The sequence below is a fragment of the Simochromis diagramma genome, unplaced genomic scaffold (genome assembly GCF_900408965.1).
Source record: "Simochromis diagramma unplaced genomic scaffold, fSimDia1.1 OVJJ01000334.1, whole genome shotgun sequence".
Lineage (NCBI taxonomy): Eukaryota > Metazoa > Chordata > Actinopteri > Cichliformes > Cichlidae > Simochromis > Simochromis diagramma.
The window spans coordinates 6,033,901-6,056,208 of record NW_024386764.1 but is presented as its reverse complement, the minus strand read 5'-3'; the positions used below and the strand labels follow the sequence as shown (position 1 = coordinate 6,056,208).

Sequence of the window (22,308 nt, the reverse complement as noted above, 5' to 3'; positions counted from 1 at the left end):
TACAAAAAGTACTATAGCTTACTAGGGTATATTAGACTTAATAGTTACTATATACAGTAATGGACTTCTATACATTTTACATCAGATTAAAACTTTGGGTGTAAGATTCAGATAATTATTTATTAAAAGCTAGACATTTTAAATGAGAATAAGAACGTATTTCTTTGTGCCCCCCTTTCCCTGTTAATGCCCTACCTGGCCCCCTGGCAAAACTTTGCTAGACCCGCCCCTGCACAGTTACCAGCTGTCAGCGTAAAAAAGGATCCTGGTGTTATTTGTCTCTCAGAAACAGCTCATAACTTCCCTTCAACTCATTCAAGTCACCTAAAAGGTAAACCTGTTTGTCCATCACCTGTTCAGCTCTGATGATTCAGTAAGGACATCTCCTGGTTTCATCTTCATGTTTCCCTCTCACCACATATCCAAACCGATATCATGCCCAGCAGCTTTACAGCTGTGGCTCCAGCAAACATCAGCTGATACTTGAAATTAATATTAAATAAATTCTAACAACAGCTGATCAAGCTTATACTTGCAGCTGTTGTTTAACACGACATCCGCTGGTTTCCTCTTTCTGGCGCAAAGTGGGCGATAAATAAACAAGAGAGAAAAGCTGATTAGCTGATCATTGATCAGTTTCATGATCATGTTCATTGAAGTAGAAACAGGAGAAGGAGGGGAAAGAATGAGCGAAGAAGAGGCAGCTGACAGCATAAAGACAGAATAACTCCAGCTTTGTGTCTTTTTCCATTCTAGCTAAAGTACGGACAAACTGTGCTCCTTTTTAGCTCAATAGGAAAGGCGTAATATTTTCTCTGAATGCGGGACGATTCCGTCTTTTTACGGGACGGTTGGCAACTCTACTAACGAACCTTATGAATAAAATAAAGTTCACTATCAGTAACATCATAGCACCCACCCAGCTGTATAGAAACTCCGTCATGCTAGCTAGTACACAGTACGAGTTATTGTAACTGACTGTAAAAAGTCAACACAACGAAGATAAACTCCACCTAAACTTGGCTTATATCTGACCCAGAGAGACTGCAGGTCATAACTTCTTACCTGAAGTTCAGTTCACCTGACACTCGGACCGGCGGCCGCCTCAGGTCTCTCCTCCTCCTGCCTCCCCTTTCCCTCATCCACCTGCTGTCCTCCACCACTTGCTAATGTTACTGAATCTGTGGAAGCTCCGCGATAGCCACCACCAAACAACTGAGTTATTTTTACACCACCTTTCATTATTTATACCGTTAACAGAAAAAAATAAAAAATCATCGGCCCATAAAAACGAAAAATCACCATCTGCCCACCGGGCAAATGCCTGGTATGCCCAATGGCCAGTCCAGCTATGAGCAGAGGGAGAGAGAGAGGCAGTCGCTCCATATATCCGTTGTTAAGCTTAACGCTGGAATGCTTTATAAACATTCAGAGATGAACTTACACACTTGCTTTACTTCTCTCTGGGATCACTTCCTCGGAGATGAAATGCTGGATTGGTAGCGAGGCTACAAATACACACAGCCGCTCTATCACGCCACGCATACTGCTCCGACGTGCTACGGTTATGAGCCGAGTTACGCCGTGTCGCAAGTTTTGTGAGGTGCTTTTTGATATTTAATGGATCGGATTACATTTTTCATTTCTCTCCGATATCCGATCCAGTAATTTACGTCAGTATCGGACCGATACCGATACGTAATATCGGATCGGTCCATCTCTAATACATACATACATTTTTTTTTTTTTTTACCACATAAACTTATTAGCTTTATATAAGCTTGTCCAGCTTGTCTTTCTCCCGCTCATCTCAAAAAACACATTTTAATTTAGGAAAAGAGCTTTATTTATGCTTTGCTGCATCTTTCGTAAGTGCGATCAACGCATGAACACAGAGAACTAAAGTTACATCCAGGTAACATATATTTTTCATCTACACTACTGTTAGGATTATGAATATTACTGAGCTACGAAACACTTACAACCCCCCCCCCCCCCCCCCAAAAAAAAACAAAAAACTAGCGATCTCTAGCAACCATTAAATCTCTGCAAAAAGTTCAGAGTGAAAACTGGAAAAATAAAAAATATAAAAAATATACAAATATAATAACCTAGGCTTTGCTGTGATATCAACTTGAAAGAGCCTAAGTAGAGCTTATCAGAACCAGTGTACCCAGAGATCTATCATAAATAAGTCAGCCTGCGCATACTCCCATAATTGGATGTTCACTCCTGAGAACTTGTGAACATGTACTCATTTAAACTTGATTTCCTTTTGAACAAAGAGTAAGTATCTTGTATCCTCATCAGCCTTTAGAGTTCTCTCTTTCATCCTGGATCATAGTTTCAATTTCGTTTCCAAGGTTGGAGAAACATGGACGCTCATCAAAGTCATGTGCCCAGCACTGCCTCATCATAAGGTACACCTGGCATTACAATGAAAGTAATATGAGCAAGGATAAACATTGTGGAATAAAAGGATAGAAGGGAAATTACTTTATTGCTGATGTAAGACAGATAAGAAAGTCGTTTCTCCAAAGGTCTGATTTACTTACAATAGCAAAGATCAAAAAGTATTCCGAAAAAACTACAGTTTCGACCGCACAGAGCAAACGTACCTTGGGCGGGCAGTTTAAAGGTGGTGGTAACCTCCAGTTACCCTTCAGTAGATTTGCCAGATGCACTGAAATGGATGTACCCAGCACGTTGTGCCCAATCTCCTGCATATAAAGCTGAAACAAAACAGTAAGCCATGGGAATCCATATTTAAGCTGAAGCATTTTCCAGACACATTTGTAACAATTGTACATTTTCTTACTCTTTTCGGATTGAAACTTATATCACAGTAAGAGAAGATTTCATGAAGAACAACCCCGAAACTCCAGACATCTGATTTTTGGGAGAATCTGGACTCAGTGATGGACTCTGGGGCATACCTGCAGTAAATGCATGACCATTAGAGCACAGAATAATCCCGAGTAATGGGGCAACTGTGATCTTCAAGCAGAGGAAATCTATCTCATAGCTTATGCTTCACTTTTTAACATTACATATTCTTTTCTGAGAAGCATTTCTTTTAAAAATAAGCACTGTCTCATGTTTGGTTTTATTCGTGTCTTTCATTTAGTCATATTAGGAAGTATTAACAGCTAGTAACCACACCATCGACACAAGAAAGTAGCTGATTCATTGAAAAGCAGTTATTAGATTTTTATTGGTGAAACTAGTGGAAATCTACCAGAAGATGGGGCTCTCTCCTGGTTGGGTGACACGGTAGTAGTCCTTATTATGTGGAATGACCTTGGTCAGCCCAAAATCAGCGATTTTTACCAGCGTCTCACTGGCTACAAGGATATTTCGGGCTGCAAGGTCTCGGTGCACATAACGCAGGCTCTGCAGGTACTCCATCCCCTGACAGGATTAGAAACAAACGAAAAACACTTTTATTTTTAGCTCTGTCAATCTCCCTCTGTGTTTTAAGTTTTTTTTTTAAAGATTTGCAACACGTAGAACTGTGGAAAGTCTATGTATTTGTGTGTGTCTGTGGGGGAAATATAATAAGCTATATGGTATTAGAAGGTAAATATTTTTAGCTATTAATTCGTCTTGTCACCTTCTAATACAACTCTAAAACGTGCGTCATCGTTACACAGCAGATAAGAATAAACTGCCAAAACTGAACCAGTCCACACAGCAGAGAGAAATATTCTGCATTAGACACACACACACACACACACACACACACACACACACGTCAGGTGCACATACAGGTGAGTAAAATCTTTATGACTTGAGTCTTGTGACTGCCACATGTGCAATAAGCTTAATAAGCTTACATCCAAATATGAGCGTTTTACCTGAATATATTTGTTATTTGTATGTAGAAAATATACATGGGGTAACTCAGTTCCCTTTTGCAACAAAGGTAGAGTGAAATTACTGTTTAATACTAATGTCTAACTGCTACAGCTAGCAATAAGCCAAAGAGCCTCCATCTGCTGTTGGAATAATATGACTGCACGCTCAGATGTTTGACCAATCACGATGAGGGGCAACAATATCCAAAGTGTTCAAAATGTATGAGGACATTTGTGAGAATGATCACTCAGATGAGGCCGAAAGGTTTTATCTACCCATCAATTTGTGCTCTTTTTATTAGCTGGTAGCTAGCATTAAAATAAAAAATCATGTTTTCTTGTTATTGGGATACGTATGTGCTCACAGCTCATTTTGAAAAATGCACCATTTATAGTGACTGGTGAGTACTATGTAAGATTATTTGACCACAATACCTGGCTTATTTAAAGAAAAAATAATAACGATTTGGTATTTGAAGTGTTTGAGCGCCTTTATTTATCTATTTTTGTGCATTTGGCAGGGGATGTCTGTCCTGGTCGTTGTGTCCCTGGGCAAGACACTTCACCCTACTTGCCTGCTGGTGTTGGCCAGAGGGGCCGATGGCGCAATATGGCAGCCTCGCTTCTGTCAGTCTGCCCCAGGGCAGCTGTGGCTATGAATGTGAGCATGAATGAATAGTGGTATTGTAAAGCGCTTTGGGTGCCTTGAAAAGCGCTATATAAATCCAATCCATTATTATTATTATTATTATTTTGTAACACGGTGTGCTGCAACCCCCCTAAGTCCCGTGGCCTTGTCCACACACACATACAAAAGTCTTTTAGACATTACTGACAGACGTCTTTGATGTAAATTAAACAGCAATGAAACATCCATTCTACAACATCTTACGACTTGTTTGGGGCGATCGTGGCTCAAGAGTTGGGACTTTGCCTTGTAATTGGAAGGTTGCCGGTTCGAGCCCCGGCTTGGACAGTTTCGGTCGTTGGGCAAGACACTTCAAACGTTGCCTACTGGTGGTGGTCAGAGGGCCCGGCGGCGCCAGTGTCTGGCAGCCTCGCCTCTGTCAGTGCACCCCAGGGTGGCTGTGGCTACAATGTAGCTTGCCATCACCAGTGTGTGAATGGGTGGATGAATGGATGTGTAAAGCGCTTTGGGGTCCTTAGGGAAAACGTGAGCACTGGTTCAGGAATGGCTTCACATATGTCACGCCAATTTTCAGATCCTGCCCAATCAGATCTGTAATCCTGCTGCATCACAGGCAGCTTTAAATCCTGCTGGTTTACACTTGCTTGGGAAGACATGTTTCTCATCTCTATCAAAAGCAGCAGGTCAAGCACACGTTAAAGCAAAAGACTTTCAAGTCATAGAATGTGCAGTCGATACTCATTTAGGATTGTGTGGGCAAGCAATTAATTCCTGTCCATATAGCAGACGTCATATTTTTAACATTTTGCAAGCTCACGCACCTTACAAATCTGAGAAGCAAATAGTAACATCCGCCTGGTGTTGATGTTGTGTTTGTTCTTCTCTAAGTAGCCAATAAGGCTGCCATAAGGCAGGTACTCCATCACTAGACTCATGCTGAGGCGACCTGTGAACAGACAAGCCATAACGTTGTTCATCAGATAATGTCCTTTCAAATCTTTGTCACTGAAACACAGAGACATGTGTGAGTTTCATGCTTTAAGAGGAAATGAGTAAGTGCAACGAGCTCTTTTGCTTGGTTCACTTACATTTACACCTTTTACAAAAAAGTCATACAAGTCACCTTAAACATGTCTTTGAAGTGGCACAGCAATCCTTAATGAGTTCATTTATAAAACAGGAAAGGGAGAGCTAAGAGTTTTACAGTCTAAGCAGGGGGCAGATCATTTTATTATTGTTTTTTTGTTTTTTTTTTACCCATGCTGTAGCAGACTCCCTTGTATTTGACGATGTAGTCGCAGTGTAAGACGTGGAGGGTGTTGACCTCCTTTTGGAAGTCCTCCAGGTTTGACTGCTTGTTGGACTGCAGCTTCTTCACAGCCACCAGCTCACCAGTGTTATCACCCAGCGGGTCATAACGGCAAAGCTCCACGCTGCCAAAGTTCCCCTGCAAATGTGTTAAGTCACAGGTAAAAACTGAAGTTAAAGTAGATGCATGAAAGGGACGGATAAAGAATGAGCACAAATAGTAGGTCCTGCTTGTGTAGCATAACATCAGCTTGACATATTTATTTAGTTTAAAGCTTCTGTCCATTATATGTCACCTCACACTTACTTTTCCCAGAGGGGAGATGTAGCGCAAGTATCTCTCCTCAAACAATGTCTGGTCGTGCTGAGGGTGGCTGTAAGATCTGCACACGGGGCTCTGTGTGACAGGTTCGGTAGCGTGAAGTATCACATAGTCTGGCAAAAAAACAAGGCAAAGTTAGCAGTCAGCAGTATTTTCACTTCAGTGAATCTCAGCGTAATACCTAAAACATCATCCATTTGGAAAACAGCTATTGGTAGCAACAGTAGTCTGTTTAACAGCTACCCCTGGACGAATCACACAGACACACAAACACAAGGACAAACAAAGATTTCTCTTTGCTATTTTATAATTTACATTTAAAAGGTTCACTGTACTACTGTACCCAAAGACTAGAAAATATGGTGAAGCATATCTTCCCTTTGGCTTCACCTGCACAAGTGCCAAGCAGTGTTGCCAACTTAGCGACTTTGTCGCTATATTTAGCGAGTTTTCAGACCCCTTAGCGACTTTTTTTTTTTTTAGAAAAAAAGTCGCTAAAAAAGACGTGAAAGCGCGTATGGCTTTTACTCTCAACAAGCAGCGGGTGCTGTAACGCAGTCAGTTCTTCTTTTACTCTTATGCTGTTTTGTGGATCACAAGGTTTAAAACTACTTATAAACACACACACACAAAGTAACTCCACCAGAGTGCCTATTTCGGGTCACTTTTGCCGGTCCAAGCCCGGGTAAAGGAGCAGGGCTGGAATTGTGACATTAAAAAAAAAAACAATAATTGCTAAAAGAAATTTAATTTGTAGTTTTAAATAAACTCTAAATGCATTTAGGACGGTTTTTACTCACTTTATGTCTCTTCCACGATGTTATTTCTCTCTCCAACAACATAGGTTACAATTAGATTAGCATGACCAATTATGCAAATTAGGCGATGACGTCATTTAGCGACTTCTAGCGACTTTTAGGACAGCCAATAGCGATTTTCCTTACTGAGGAGTTGGCAACACTGGTGCCAAGGCAGGTCTCCCCTGCAGAATTGGTTTTCTTTGCGTCGGGAGCAGCGCTGGGCTCTCCAAATCACTGACAAACAGTATCCCACATTATAGACTTTTAGTTCACAAACACTTGTTGTAATGAGTAACTACTCCTGACATGTTGGACATGTTAGCTCTTTATACAGTAAAGTTACAGTGGGATACAAATAATATCAGGCTGATCCTGCTGCGATTTGTTCCCCTGGTTCAAATCACGAACAAACATTATCCCACAATTGTTTGTGTTTTTAAACCCATTTTGCACAGAGAGACATTTTTGAAAAATGTATTGATAGCAATGTTGAATATTATTACACAGGAACAAAACAACTACACGTAAAATAATCACACCGTGAGCCTCTGCCTTTCTAAATGGAGGGACAGTAGCTGCGTGTGTATGTAAGCGTGTAAAACCTGAAGATAGTCAGATTAACAGTATTTTGTCTCTATCTGCCATTCTGCAATTCATCTCATGTAAACAATAACGTGTGCACAGCGTGACGTGAAAAAAGGCACATACCTTTGACGTTGCGGGACAAACTCTGTATTCCTCGTCCACACGTAAACGCAAAAAAGGAGTTATAAAAAAATCTCCATTTTTGGTGATTCGAAACGGCGTTTACGTGCAGACGAAAGGCCCAAACGCATAGAAACAGCTGCGTTTTCAAAAATACCCGTGTAGGTGTGGACATAGCGTAAAAGAGTTAGTCGTTTATTTTATTACTACCTGTAATTTATTGCAGATTACTTGTATTTGTTTAATTGTTTAATAAATGTTTGAGGTGTGAAATAAACCGCAATGGAGTTTGAAAACAAAATATGGGTGTGTGTGGTTGGAGGATGTGTTTTTGCGCGGGTGGGGGAGGGGGGTGGTGGACATTTTTCTTGTAAAACAAAGGGGGGCCTAGCAAAAAAAGTTTGGGAACCACTGTGTTATCTGGACTGAATACACTTGTGTGTTCTTGTTCCTTTAAATGATTCATACTTGCTCTTTATAGAACTCATCAGAATGTTCACACTGAACATATGTGAATGTGTGTTTTTATAGAGTTGCATGACAGAGTTAATTGTGTTTTACAGACAGCGATTTCTGGAGATGTCCCTGAGCCTGTGCAGTTATTTCAATGAAAGAATCATGCCTGTTCTTATGCAGTGCCACGTGATCATTGGCATCCAATATTCATTTTAGGCCTTGTCACTTGCACACAGAGATTTCTCCAGATTCTCTGAAACTTTTGATGGCATCATGTGATGACATATTCAAAGTCTTTGCAATTCTATATTGAGGAACATTATTCTGAAATTGACCCATAATTTGTAGAGGTATTTTTTTGCAGAATTGGTGAACCTCCGCCCGTCTTCACTTCAGAGAAACGTTACCTCTTTAGGATCCTCTTCTTTATTAGCGCTGACCTTTGTCACTTGCATTCCAAATTGTTTGAGATTTTTGGCTGCCATCAAACTCTAAATCAGCTCATATCTTTCATGAAGTAATACAATGTCTCACTTTAAACATCAGTTATGTTTTCTATGTTCTATTCTGAATAACATACGGGTTTATAAGATTTGCAAATCATGGATTCTGTTTTATTTACATTTCATTAAACACCATCATTTGTCATCTATGTCTTCTTTTCTAAGGATTATATCTGATACAAAAAGTTAGTCAAAGTATTGTGGTATTAACTGAATTAATTTTATTTATCTAATTAATTTATGTTTTAAAGGACAGTTTTAACATGTATGTGTCAGCTGATTACCAGAACAGTATGGTACGCATCTTTACCTGAAGTGATGAGACTGTTGAGTTGACGGATAATACTGCGACATGAAGGTCTGAAGTCTGCCTGGTAGTCCATACACTGACTGATCAGATCTGCTAGCTCTGTCCACTGAGAGGGAGGCAGCTGTTGGAAACTCTCATAAAACTGCTTCTTCTGCAAATAAAAACCAAAACAAACACAACACATTTAGCACCACATAGCACCATTTAATGTTTGTACAACAATTTTTCTAACGACTGAAAATTCACAGAAAAGGAAGTGCAATTTTCATTTAATCTACACAGTATTCTCAGTAGTCTTTTCACAGTGTTGCATTTTATTTACATCAACTTGAAAAGTTAATATAATATTCTGAACTGCATCAGTTTTTCTGCATGCTGAACTTTATGAACCAAAACCAGAGCTACAACTCACACACAGAGTCCTCTAGTTTAGGCATTTTCTGCAATTGTTGCATAACAGCAATGAGCTTTGAGGGATCATGTAACACTGACCCAGACAGCTAAAAAGTTTAGAGTGTTTAAAGTCTTCCAAAACCACAAACTGCAGATCAGGGAATACGATAATCTACCTGATCTAGGTTCCAGCCTCGTAGCAGGGAGTTTCCATTGTTAAAGATTTCCCACACTGTGGCGCCAAAGCTCCATTTATCACACTCGAGGGTCAGTTTTTCTGGAGCGCCCAACACCTCGGGGGCCACCCAGGGGATCCTGTCCAGAATGACTGGAGAAACGACAACTCTATTAATTAAGTTTCTTCATCTATTTGTTTGTTTGGCTATAAGGAAGCAGCTAAAAGTATCCTTTATTTTGTAAGGCATGTTAATGGGTATAAAATAAAATGAATAAAGCTAAAATTGGTTACCATTGCATAAAGAAATGCTGATACATAAATTACTGTAAATAATCAGTCAATTTAAAAAAAAAAAAAGGCTTTACCATCTTTGCCCACCATGGCCATACTGATGCCCGGATCACTCAGCTTAATGAAAGGAGAGCTCCCCTGAGAGGGGTCACCTTCTCTGGCCAGCAGCAGATTTTTGGCACAGATATTTCCATGAACAATGTTCTTCTCTTCCTGTACAAGGGTTACATGTGATTTTAGCAACTACATTTCAAAGTAAGCAGGACAGAAAAATACCTGTTTGCTTGTTTAGTGTTATTAGGAAACACTTCATCCTTTGCATTAATTCTACTGTTCACAGCAGTTATGTATTTTAAAATACCTGGTAAAACATGACATTTTAAATAACATTTATTTGCACATCACGCAATCTACAGTCAGGCCTGCTCTAGGCTGCCTTCTTCTCATTTCCACATCGGTAAATCTTCCTTACCAGGAAGTTGAGGGCTGATGCGAGCTGTTTGGCTACGTCAAGTTTCCAGCTCACTGATACAGATCTCCCCCTTTTCAAGTAAAGGTCAAGGGCCCCGTACTTGACATACTCCTGCACCATGATGTCTGAAAGGCACAACAAGGTTTGTTTCAACAGCTGTACTTCAAACCAAAACACAGAGCGCTCACTCGCAGAGCAGCGCCTGAGCTAGGGCCACATGATATGAGACAAAGTTAACCAAATAACTGTCAGCTTTGAAATTACAACTACTTGTGTCAGTCGAAACACTGATTGTACAACATTCAGCAACACAACATTCAGCTTTACTGGGCTTACTAGCAAACAACAAAACACAAAACAACAAAAACAGTCAATGCGATCATGGAACTTAGTTTTAACTCACTCTTTGCTCCGTGAACACTAACACCGTATACAAGGAGCAGGTGTCTGTGTGCAATCTGACTCATCAGGCTGGCAGCTTCAAAGAATGACTGAAATGGTCAAAAAGCACGTGTTAATCATAAGAAACAAATACATTAAAAAAAAATACTTAGGTATGTATAAAGTCACCTCCCAGCAGTTCTTGTGAGTCGCATCGAGCTCTTTCAGCAGAACTTCGGTCACACGTTTCTCCCCATCATGAATGTCGATTTTTTTGCCTTTAAAGATTCGAGTGAAAGAGCCCTGTCCGAGGCTTTCGTCCTGATTGGGAAAGTATCCATCATAAACAACATTATAGCTCAGCGATTCTTTTTAGATTACCGTGGCTATAGCGTCACAGTAGCAGCATTAGCAGTATTTGTTAGTGCCACAGCGTTATTCATTTAAAAAGACACAACTGTAGCTGTAATGGAGATATGAGCAGTTGTAGAAGAAGCAGGGGCAGACATTTACACTTTCAGGTCTCGGCTCAAACCAAGAAAGTGTGAATAGATACGTTGCATATTGTTGAGATAAAGAATAAACATTTTAATCACAATACTCGAGATGTGTCTCCTTAGAATAATAGATTTGCAACAAATCTCTGCTAAAGAAGACGCGTGTAGGACTGTTCCTGTTGAGAACCCCTTGATGTGACTGTGTCAGCTGACAGAATATTGGGACTGTCCCATATAGTGTAACTATTTTCGTATGAAATTCAGCTAATGATTATACTGTTGTTAAAAAGCACAACTCTGAATCAGTCTTCCAGAAATCACGATAAAGGGTGCCAGCTCTTGTTCTTCATTCAGCTACTTAAGGGTCACTACAGCAGATCATCTGCTTTTATTTCACCCTATCCTCAGCATCCTCTTCTGTCACGCCAACCCTCTTCATGTCCTCCTTCACTACATCCATGAGCCTCCTCTGAGGTCTTCCTCTTTTCCACCTGCCTGGCAGCTCCATTTTCAACATAATTTGTCCAATATAGCAACAATCTCTCCTCTGATGCCCAAACCATCTAAACCTAAGTTGTCCTTCTAAAATACCAGTTTCTAATCTTATCCATCTTGGTCACTCCAAGCAGAAATCTTAGCATCTTACACTCAAGCACCTTTAGCTCCACGTCCTGTCTTATGTCCGTGCCACTGTCTGTATTGAAACTCTTCTAGCGTCACTACCTCTGCTCCTCAGAGCTTCGCTGTTACACCTGCCCTGTTCTCATTCACACACATGTATTCTGTCTTACTTCTATTGACTTTCATTCCTCTTCTCTCCATTGCACACCCCAATGTCTCCAGACTCTTTTCCACCTCTCCCCACTCTCACTACAGATCACAATATCATCTGCAAACATCATAATTTATAGAGACTCCTGCCTGATCTCATCTGTCAAGCTGTATATCACCATAGCAAACAATAAAGGGGTCTGAGCCGGTCCCTTATATAATCTCACCCTCACCATGAACCCATCTATCACCCCAACTGCACACTTCACCAATGTCTCACAGTCCTAATACACCATCCTTACATATTTCTGACTTCCTTGTGCACTATCACAATTACTCTTTTGGCACCCTATCACATGCTTTCTCTCTCTATAGATAGATATCTGAAATTCAGGACAGTTTCACAGGGTACATAGGTGCTGTGCAAATCTTTGCAAATCTTGTTGCAGTTATGAAATATCAAAAACACTTGGAAGCTGTAATACAGGGTGCTACTGTTCATGTCAGAAAGGAATAAGTTAAGGTAATAAACAATTAAAAATTACAATTCAAAGAAAAATAACCAACAATTATTCCATATCCATCTAGTCTGTTGTTTGTGAAAGGTGCAGGAGGAACCACTGGAGATGTGGTTGACATCATAGCCATAGCATTGTTTGGATTCCCAGAATCCCTCTCTCTACATGGGGCTGAAGAGCTACCCCAATAGAACAATGCAGGAAAATAAATCCAAAATGAAGGATAGCAGCTGGGGGAAGTGGGCTGCTGTTGCCTACCTCTGAGTTAACATAAATTTTTCAATAGAAATTTAATGATACAGATAGTTTATAAATAATTGCTGTTTACTGTTTAAAAAACGAGTTCACCACTATAGGTATGCACCACTTCTCGTCCAAAGCTAACAAGCAAGAAATGCCTGTTATGTTAGGATAAAGGTATATTTTTCATTAATGCTCCTGCTCTGCTTTCACTAAAAAAGGAGTAGATGGAAAAAGAAGAAAACAAGTAGAAGAAGTTTTGTACTGACAGTCATCAGAAGTACCAACTGGCCTGATTGGCACAACATGCAGATCAACTTACGCAGCTCAGGTCCTCATATTTGATCATATGAAACTGGATGTGACTGAATTTGTTCCTTTCGGTTGTTGGAGAGCCTGGAGCTTCTACAGAGCTGCAGTTGCGTATGATGATCAAATTTGTGAGCTCTTTAAAAACAGCAGAAAACATAATATTTGTTATAAAATCTTCAATCTTTCAGACATATATTACCTCAAACAAGAATTGAATGATGATGAGTGCACAGAAAATTGTCGAGCAACTGTAGATTTGACAGTACATGTGTCCTAGTAATGTTTTTTTCTATATCCTTGATGTAGTTCAGAATACTGAATGTGACAGTTACACATTGTAACCATGTGGATGTTCATTTGTTTCTACTGCTACAATTGATAGCTTGCACAGATTAATTGAAACAATAAAACTTAGATTATGAGACAACTGTAATATGACAATTTCATATTTAAAAAAAAAATCAGAACAGTATGTACTCTATTGCGAAAATTGGCATGCAGTTGATGCAAATATGTAATCACACTTTGATTTTCCTGTAACAGACCCGTCAAAAAATATGGACGTAACCTGCTGCTCTTAACAGCAAAGTCTTACAGTGCCATTAATCTGCACTGTTTCTAATGGCCAGCAGGTGGCAGCTCCTCTGTGAAAGAAGTTGCACTAAAGGATACTCTTGGTAGTTGGCTCTGAACTTATTTTGGCAAGTACTTTTTATGTTTCTTTTTCACTAGTGAAAACAAGCATCCCAGTTGTCACAGTGTTTACTCACTGCGCCTAGCTAACTAGATAAGCTAGCTTATTAATTTAGCCTCTTGTCTAGTCATGGTGCTGAATTTCAGGAAGTAGATGGCCAAAATGAAGTATCAGGGTCACATCTCTCTGTGTGTTTGCCCTTGTATTTTTGGCGATCAAGGCAGATAATGTCATCTGTAGCTTGAGGAAACATACCTTTGGGTCGGGGTGGACAGCAGCAGGTTAACTTGACAGGTACTTCAGCCAGCAGGAGCTTATTGTGTTGATAGTGGCTGGTAAGCTCTCTCAAGCTGGAAAATGATTTCTGGACACCAAAGAGACTGTAGTGCTCATTTTTATTAATGAGACAGTCTTTATAATCAAGTCCAAGTGGAGTCTGCAAAAATAAGAGGGTGATTTTTGATCAGAAGGAAGAATCCAAACACTTGAGTCAAAATGTAAGCCATGGGAAACACGCTTGCACATCGGATTGAGCAGATGCTTCTTTAACATGAAGTGGGTGACAAAAAACATTTAAACAAAGGTTTTTGTCTATATCTGTACCTGAACACAAACAGTGAGGAAAAAGTTGTCATAGTTCTTCGGACTCTGCCGCAGAAGGAAGGTACCACCTTTGTATCCTGACTTTTTCAATTTGTTGACTGCAAACTCTGATCTGCTCAAACAGCATAAAAACAAATCAGAATATATCTATCTATCTATCTATCTATCTATCTATCTATCTATCTATTGACGCACGTTATTGGGCCATGACAATGGTTTTTGATTCCCTCCAGAATACTTGGCGGAGCAATGTCTTGGCAGAAGAAGTGGCTTGAGTCTGTGGTCAGTCTGAAGTAGCCATCAACAAGTGACACAAACGAAAGTGCCTCTTTGAGACTCTGGAACTTGACTTCCTGTAATGAAAGTAGTCACACACAAAAAAAGTTAGTCTCCTGTTAGTCTCCTGTTGCATTACTGGACCACTTAGGGGACTAAGTTAGGTTTTCAAACTCCCATTCTGACCGATGCCACGTGTACCGTGGAGTCTTACCATGGACTTCCCACATCACATTATGGATCAAACCTAGCCAACATTTATCCTAAGGACCATCAGTAGTCACGGGAGTTGGGCCTCTGGCTATGAACCATTTGTAGGCAGACATTTATTACTCACTGCACACCCTGCTTGCTGCATTTGGCCCTCTGTGTTCTTGTCCTCTTCTCTAGTTTTAGCTTTAAGTTAAAGGACCATTGTTTGACAGCGTCAGCAAGCATTACAACACTGAATAACCACCAAGTGTTTGCTTAGTCATGGTACAAAAATACTTCCAAACTAAAAGTTGAACCAATGTCTGGGGTGTTACAATGATGCTCAGTCAAGTTACTCCTGAAATGGACACCGTTGTTAGACTTTCTAGAAAGACAAACTGCTCTCTACTATCTCTGTATTAATTAATTTCAACTAAGCAAAATTTGAAAGCCTCCTTGAAAAAAGAATGAGGAGGGGAAAAAGCATTTTTCAGTGGTGATGGAAACTTGATGTCTCATACTTTTGGGTCCACCACTTGTCCTAACTCGTTAACTGACTTCCTATAGATATAACAGCTTTCCTGACATCACAGAAAGAATGGGGATAATTGTAAGACTCCAACACATTAACTTCACCTGCCACAAATGACATTATCTGAAGAATATTTCTCACTTCTGGTCCAGAGATGGTCTGGGTAGAATTCTATTCAACATACAAACATCACCAACATCGGTCCATCTACGATTAAAGGTTTGGTGTTATGCCATGATCAGTTTTGGCCAGATGGTACAAATTTGCAACTTTTCCACCCCAGCAAGCCAAATGTCATCCACGTAGCCAGAACAGGGAGCTTTGGAGAAGCAATACAAAAGTAGAAGGGATACAGTTGCCCGAGGACACTAATTTGATGCGAATAGCTTTTAAATTGTTCATATTTACATCCAAACAGTAAAATAGTTACTAGAACAATATATATATATATATATATTGCAATGGTTTAAGTGTAAAATATGTTGTTTTTTTTACCAAGCAGCTGTCATCCTTTCGTGTTATAGTCACCATCCTGCTGTCTTGGGGAACCTGCTCATGGCATACCCGCTGTATACTGATGTCAATGATTTCTTGGAAATCACAGAAGGTCTGCCACTCAACTCTTGACAAAACCTATCAACCAAATAGCATTTTGATCTGTTTAGTAGCGTAGTAGAGATATTAAAGCAGGAAAATGATAGCAGTTAACCAACTACAAACTAAACTCGATCTTCTTCAGTCATCTTACCTGGCTGTTATTGATACTTCCAGCGGTTTGGATTCCTGTTTCCCCTGTGACCCGCACAAGAGAGAAGTCTGCCTTTGGATGGGAGGAAGAATGATTCACTTGGAAGGTTTCCGTTCCAACGGAAGGCTCAATGCCAGACAGCTCAATCAGGTACTTGAGTTTCAGGCTGCACTCATCTACGGAGCAGTTGCCGAGCTTCTTTAAGAAACGCTTGAGGGTATTTCTAATTCGGTAGCGGTCCAGCCGGTTTCGTTTCTGGATGTCATGGCGATGTGACATGGGAAGGCAGGATTTGTAGCTAAAGAGGAACAATATTTGGTGTAATGACTGCAAACTAGAATGGATTGTTGTATAAGCAATGATACAGTCTCAACTGTAAATACCTGACAGTCTTGCAGAGCTCTCTAACACTCTGGTTGCGCTCCTTGGCCATTCTCCACAAGTCGAGCACTGCAAGGCCAAGGCATTCCTCCTGAAGAGTCAATGGTGGGGCTATGCCTGCCTTACTTTCAATGAAGTCATTTCGAAGCTAAACACCAAAAGAAATCAATTGGACTTATTATCGTCACATCTACTAGTATAACAAGCATGCAGTTTTTTTGTGGCCACAACTTGTGTTACATTGTGCAGTAGTACATTAATCTATCAGTTTTACAAAAAGCAAAACTGATAGACACCTCAAAGCAACAAAGACAGTACATGGTTGGATAAACTTTTGCTAATGAATTAAATTGAAGAATCTCATGGAATATCACCATTTTAAATAATAGAAATTGTAAATATTTCATCTTACTGGAAATCGGTACTTAAAATAGAAAAACATTTATCTAATCACTTTCTATCAGTCTCGACTTGATTCTTAAAATTAAAATAAAATAAAGAATTTCATAAAGTATAACATAATTTAAATTAATTATGTTAATTAATTAAAATATTTACTTAATATATTTGAAAATAATATCATTATTTAGTACTTTACCTGGGCAAAAAGATAGTCAATGACACTGTAGTCGAGTACTGGACTGATTCTGTCTCTAGTCAAACTGTAGCGGTATGAAGATCTTGGTTCTTGCCCAAACCAATTTCCAAAGAAGAACCTTCAAACACAAAAGAACTCCATTACATATCAAATCATATAAAACTAACCTTTACATCAGGATCCATTAAAAACCTTTCAACTAGTACTCCAAACTCGAATTATTTATAGCAACATTCTAAGTATAAGGAGTTGATGCACTAAACATTCATCAAATGAAAGAATATTCAATAGCCACTTTATCTGTCTGTCACTTTATCTTCTGTTGTCAAACTTTGGTGAGCTCTTGTGAGCTGTGGCATCAGTTTCCTGTTCTTAGCTAACAGGAGTGGCACCCGGTTCAGAGATTTTCTTCTGTGTCTTGGTTGTAATGCAGTTGCTTGAGTTATCGTTGTCTTTCTATCAGCTCAAAGCACTTTGGCCATTCTTCTCCGACCTCTGACATCAAGAAGTCCTTTTCACCCAGAGAACTTTGACTCATAGGTTATTTATTTCTTTTTCAGACCATTCTTTGCAAACACTAGCAATGACTGTGTGGGGTAGATCCCAGTAGAGCAGTTTCATAAATACTCAGATCAGTCCGTCTGGTACAAACAACTATATTGTGTTCAAAGTCACTTAAATCACATTTCTTCCCCATTCTGATGTTTGGGTTGAAATTCAGCAAGTTGTTTTAACCGTGTCTACATGCCAAACTGCACATTAACAAGCATTTGAAAAGTTGAATTTGAATCTTAAATATACATATATATTTTTTCTCATCAAATAAGGCATTTTGACACCCACCTGACTCTGAAATGGACTTTTAAGTTTTCATCAGTGTCAAACATGTGAGAAGGAGGATACCAAAATGAGAGGTCTTCAGATGCCAAACCAAATAGACTTAGGTATACCGGCAAGATTCCTGGAAGAAAAAAACCCACAATAATGAATATGGCTGACAAAAATTAGTGACTTACATAATACATAATTCATTACAGTCTTACCACATTTCTTCCCTGCTTGGATGCAGACATTTTCAGCAGATATTTGTCCAGATGTGATCTGTAATGTTGTTGCTTCCTTTTTGACAGGGAAGAAGTTGACTTGTAAATTAGGAACAGTGCTTGAACTGGACCTCTGGCTGCCTCCGCGGTCTCTGATCACCAGAGGAGTTGACTCTTCCTCACTGAGATCCATGGTTACTTCAGAAAATAAAGCCAACAGATAAACATTAGAAAATGTATTTAGAGGCAGTCAGGTGACCTTTTTTATATTAACTTACACTGAAAATCAGAAATCCTTGGAATAACTTGAACATTTTATGTTCTGACATGGAAGGTTCAATTTTGACTTGATTGGCTGAAGCGTTGACATAAATGTAAAATAAAAATGGAGAGTTAAATAACTAATGCTGAATAACTGAGTTGTTTTCCAACTGTTTTTTGTTGTACGCGTACAGTGACAATAAAAGGTTATTCTGTGACTTCCACAAAGCTTGACTTCATCCATTTTAGATTAGTAATGTCATTGTTCCTGAGTCATTGAGTCAGGAACTGTTTCATTGAATTGTTTTTCACAGGTCCAGCTTCTTATTTAGTCTGTTCTTGGTTTCCTGTCTGTTCTTGTACATCTATGTTTTGTCCTTTGTCTCATGTGTGCATCAGCCTTACCTTTCAGCATCTTATATGCTTTACTGTTTCCCTGTTAGGTTCATTTATTGGCCTGTCACCTGGTATTTCCTCTGGTCTTTTGTCCTCCTGTCCTCTAACTCTAGTTTTACTCTCTCTGTCTCATCTTCCCTGATTTGTTCGCTGTTTGTCTCCCTATGTCCCCTGTCACTTCCTCCTGTTCTCCTCTGTTAACTTAACCAAGGTTTCTCGTTCAGTTGTGTCTCCCTGTTTTGCTATATTTCGTTCCCCTTTCTGTTCCTAGTCAGACATTTGTTTTCCTCTTTGGTCAGTGTCAAGGTTGCATGTCTCAGTCTCCGTCTCATTGTTAGTTTGGTGTGTTATTTTTATAGCCCCTTGTCAAATATGTGCTACGTTCAGTTTAACTTTTCTTGTCTCCTCCCCTGTAATCAGTGTTTCCTTTTCCCTTGTTACTCGGTGTGTATAGATAATCTCAATCTCCCTTTATCGCATCGTCCCTCATACCTACATGCTGTGTGGTTCAGGTTCAGAGGGATTTTTTTCTGTTTCTGAAGTCCTGCATTGTGGGTTCCAAATCTGGCTGCTCGCACAGCACGTACATGACAAGGGAGTGATTCAGCTCTATAAAACCCCATTGACTCAGGAAAAAAAACCTAGATTATTGTTATAAGGTGTTATTGTATCACAGTAGTGTTTACAGTATAGGCTTATGACTCATCGTGTCATAAGAATCAGTGTCATGGCTCAAATCGGGTTTTAAGGTACCTTGGTGCATTACGACATGGTGTCAGACGCCTGGAAAAGCCCCAAATGCTTAATAATTAAAATCTTGGACAAAAACCAAAGAAATGTTTCATATCCTATTTACCAAATGTATGTATATAAATGCTGACTGGGATGTGTTGGAAAGACTGTTTACAAAGATAACTACCACTGGATTTTCTTGCTAACTGTATAGGAATTTGTGACCTTAAACAACATAAATTAGGAGAAAAGTCACAGGAGGGTGTAGTCCTAAGTAGTTTTCTTGATTAGTCAGGTCCTTCATAGATTCATTAGTGCTGAGGAATAATGGGTGTGTTAGTGGGAGACTGTGAGGTAACAAAAAGCCATGCATCAGGCAGTACCCATGTATACATTAATGTCAAAGGTCTTCTTTTGACAAAACAGACCTGTACCTACCTGGTCTGTGTCAACAAAAGACATAGCATACTTTTATATTTGTTATACTTATGTTACCTGTGAATCTAACTGTCTTTTTCTCTTTTGAATTCCAATTAAGCTCCAATTATTATCTAATAGTATCTTAATTGTCCTTCTAATTCTAATACATTGCTTGTTTTGTTTCTATTGGTGATTAATGGTATTATAGTAGTGATTTTAACACTGGTTCTTATGTCAACCAGTGTGCACACTTGGGGCAGAGTGATTTATGATGGCACCTGACTTTATTGTGGAATCATGTGCATCACTATTGAGGTGCTGTCTTCTCTTTTCTTAATATTATCTTTACCAAGATCAGTGGATGCTTTTTTTAAATTAACTTTTTAGCTTGTAACACTAATAGTGCTTTTACCAGACAATTTCAGTGAAGTGTTTATGCAGTTTACTGTAGCAGTGAACTCTCTGGTGGTCTACGTAAACAATGCTTGATAAAATTACAGTGTACTATTCTGTTAGGATCAAGAACCTGTTATTTTGGTGTTTCTTAAAAATAACAAAAAATGTTTATCCATCCATCCATCCATCTTCATCCGCTTTATCCGAGGCCGGGTCGCGGGGGCAGCAGCCTAAGCAAAGAGGCCCAGACCTCCCTCTCCCCAGCCACCTCCTCCAGCTTATCCGGGGGAATACCAAGGCGTTCCCAGGCCAGCCGAGAGATATAATCTCTCCAGCATGTCCTGGGTCTGCCCCGGGGCCTCCTCCCAATGGGACATGCCAAAAAATGTTTAATGTTTTGTAAAATACTGGGAATAAACTTAAATATTGCTCTGGGCTGCAAGAAATGTCTGTATGGGAAATAATTGCAAGGATGAAAAAGAGAATAATAAAATAAAAAGAGAAAATAACATAATCTTGGAGCTGAAAAAATATTGTCCACATGCAAATATATTGCGTGATTATATATACACAGATAAATTAGACCAGCATCCAATGTAAGGTTTATGTCATAGATTTACATTATTGGTAATAGCCAACATTATTTTTTATGTTTTTCCACCAAGCTCTTTAATATAATTAATATTTTTGATCATATTTAAATTTTTGCTTAATACTTTTGTTAAAAGAGATCAAATACTGATCTGTGACAGAGAGCTCACAGGAAACATTTACCAAATATTAACAGGAAAACTATTCCTTTCAGTAGCACTCAAATTAATTAAAGGTAAGTCCTTAAATGTCAATTTGTGTTTGTAAACCTTAATGCAGGCTCCTGCTTGTATAGGATGAAGTCGTATGCTATACAGTAATATGCATAACCCTGCATTCTAGATAAACATCATATACCGAATATGATGTAAACCTGGACAGACCCCATATTCAGTATTCACATCCATATAAAAGCATTCAGAAAGCTTTTGAAAAGTCAATTGTAGTTTTGCGGGGATTCCCGCCCTCAAGTGAAACTGGTTACCACGCTTTGCCGTAGCCCAAATTAACACTATGTGAGAACATGTGACTTACGTTTCGATGTAATAAGTACATTTATTTGACTTTTTCATGAATGTCTTTCAAATACCGTATATTAGGGTCAATTTTAGGAATGTTTTTTTATTATTATTTTTTTAAAGATCACCATAACAACTTAAGAAGGAGTCACTGTTATAGAAAAATATCCCACAATATGGACATGCTGTAAAAGCTTCTTTGAATAGCAATTTATAAAGAGCTAAGGACAGATTAATCCATAGATCAAACACATTCTTCATAATGTGACATAATACTTGTCGATATACAGTGGAAGTGGATGTTTCTTAGTAGGGAGTATGTAAAAATATCTTTTATACTTACAGGAATATGTGCAATCACTCGTCGGGTCGTGTATCGTCACATGCGACCATCAGAAGTCCTCATTTTGTTACTTTGTAGCCACAAACACAGAGTTACTTTTCTGACTTTTGCGCTGCGTGTCTGTCTGTGTGAGACAGGAAGTTTAAAAGGATTTCCTGATTTTCAGAAAACTCATCAACTGTTTGTCACCAGGCTGTTGTCACCCCACACATACAAACCCATACAACTTTTAAAAGTGAAATACTGATGTCAGAACTTGTGCAACTTCTCGTTAGAATTCACTTTTCAAGGAACATTTCAAGGACCTATGATGCACATTACACGAGAATTAGCATATTGCTCATTCCAGCTGTCTAAATTAATAATCATTGGTTCCAATAGTGTTCAAAAAATGCCTTGTAATGCACCATCACCGTTGGATGAACTTAATACATTTTGGTTACCCCAGAGTGGTGTGGCCATTTCTCTTGGTTACCAGCAAATGAAACATACAGAATGCAATAAAATATACTGAACACATTTATGCTTCCTAGAGGATGTTGACCAAATTTATTTTCCTTCAGTCATAAGCCTATATTATTGTATTATAATGGACCCATGTTCCTTTTTCCAACCACAACC

General features: G+C 39.1%; 1 protein-coding gene across 1 annotated transcript; it reads right to left on the bottom strand.

Moving 5' to 3' along the window:
• Positions 1–1,828: 1,828 nt before the first annotated feature.
• Positions 1,829–21,849, bottom strand: jak3 (Janus kinase 3 (a protein tyrosine kinase, leukocyte)). The gene is made up of 24 exons (XM_040033075.1): positions 21,688–21,849; positions 18,031–18,228; positions 17,831–17,948; positions 16,988–17,105; positions 16,392–16,537; positions 16,009–16,306; positions 15,756–15,893; positions 14,456–14,613; positions 14,261–14,372; positions 13,913–14,093; positions 12,974–13,098; positions 10,815–10,946; positions 10,648–10,735; positions 10,245–10,369; positions 9,847–9,985; positions 9,480–9,631; positions 8,911–9,061; positions 6,122–6,249; positions 5,764–5,953; positions 5,328–5,452; positions 3,239–3,411; positions 2,819–2,936; positions 2,619–2,732; positions 1,829–2,426 (listed from the first exon to the last, which is right to left on the bottom strand). Exons 2-24 carry the CDS (start codon positions 18,221–18,223, stop codon positions 2,307–2,309), a joined length of 3,342 nt encoding a protein of 1,113 aa, XP_039889009.1. The 5' UTR covers positions 18,224–18,228; positions 21,688–21,849; the 3' UTR covers positions 1,829–2,306.
• Between the last annotated feature and the right edge of the window lie 459 nt (positions 21,850–22,308).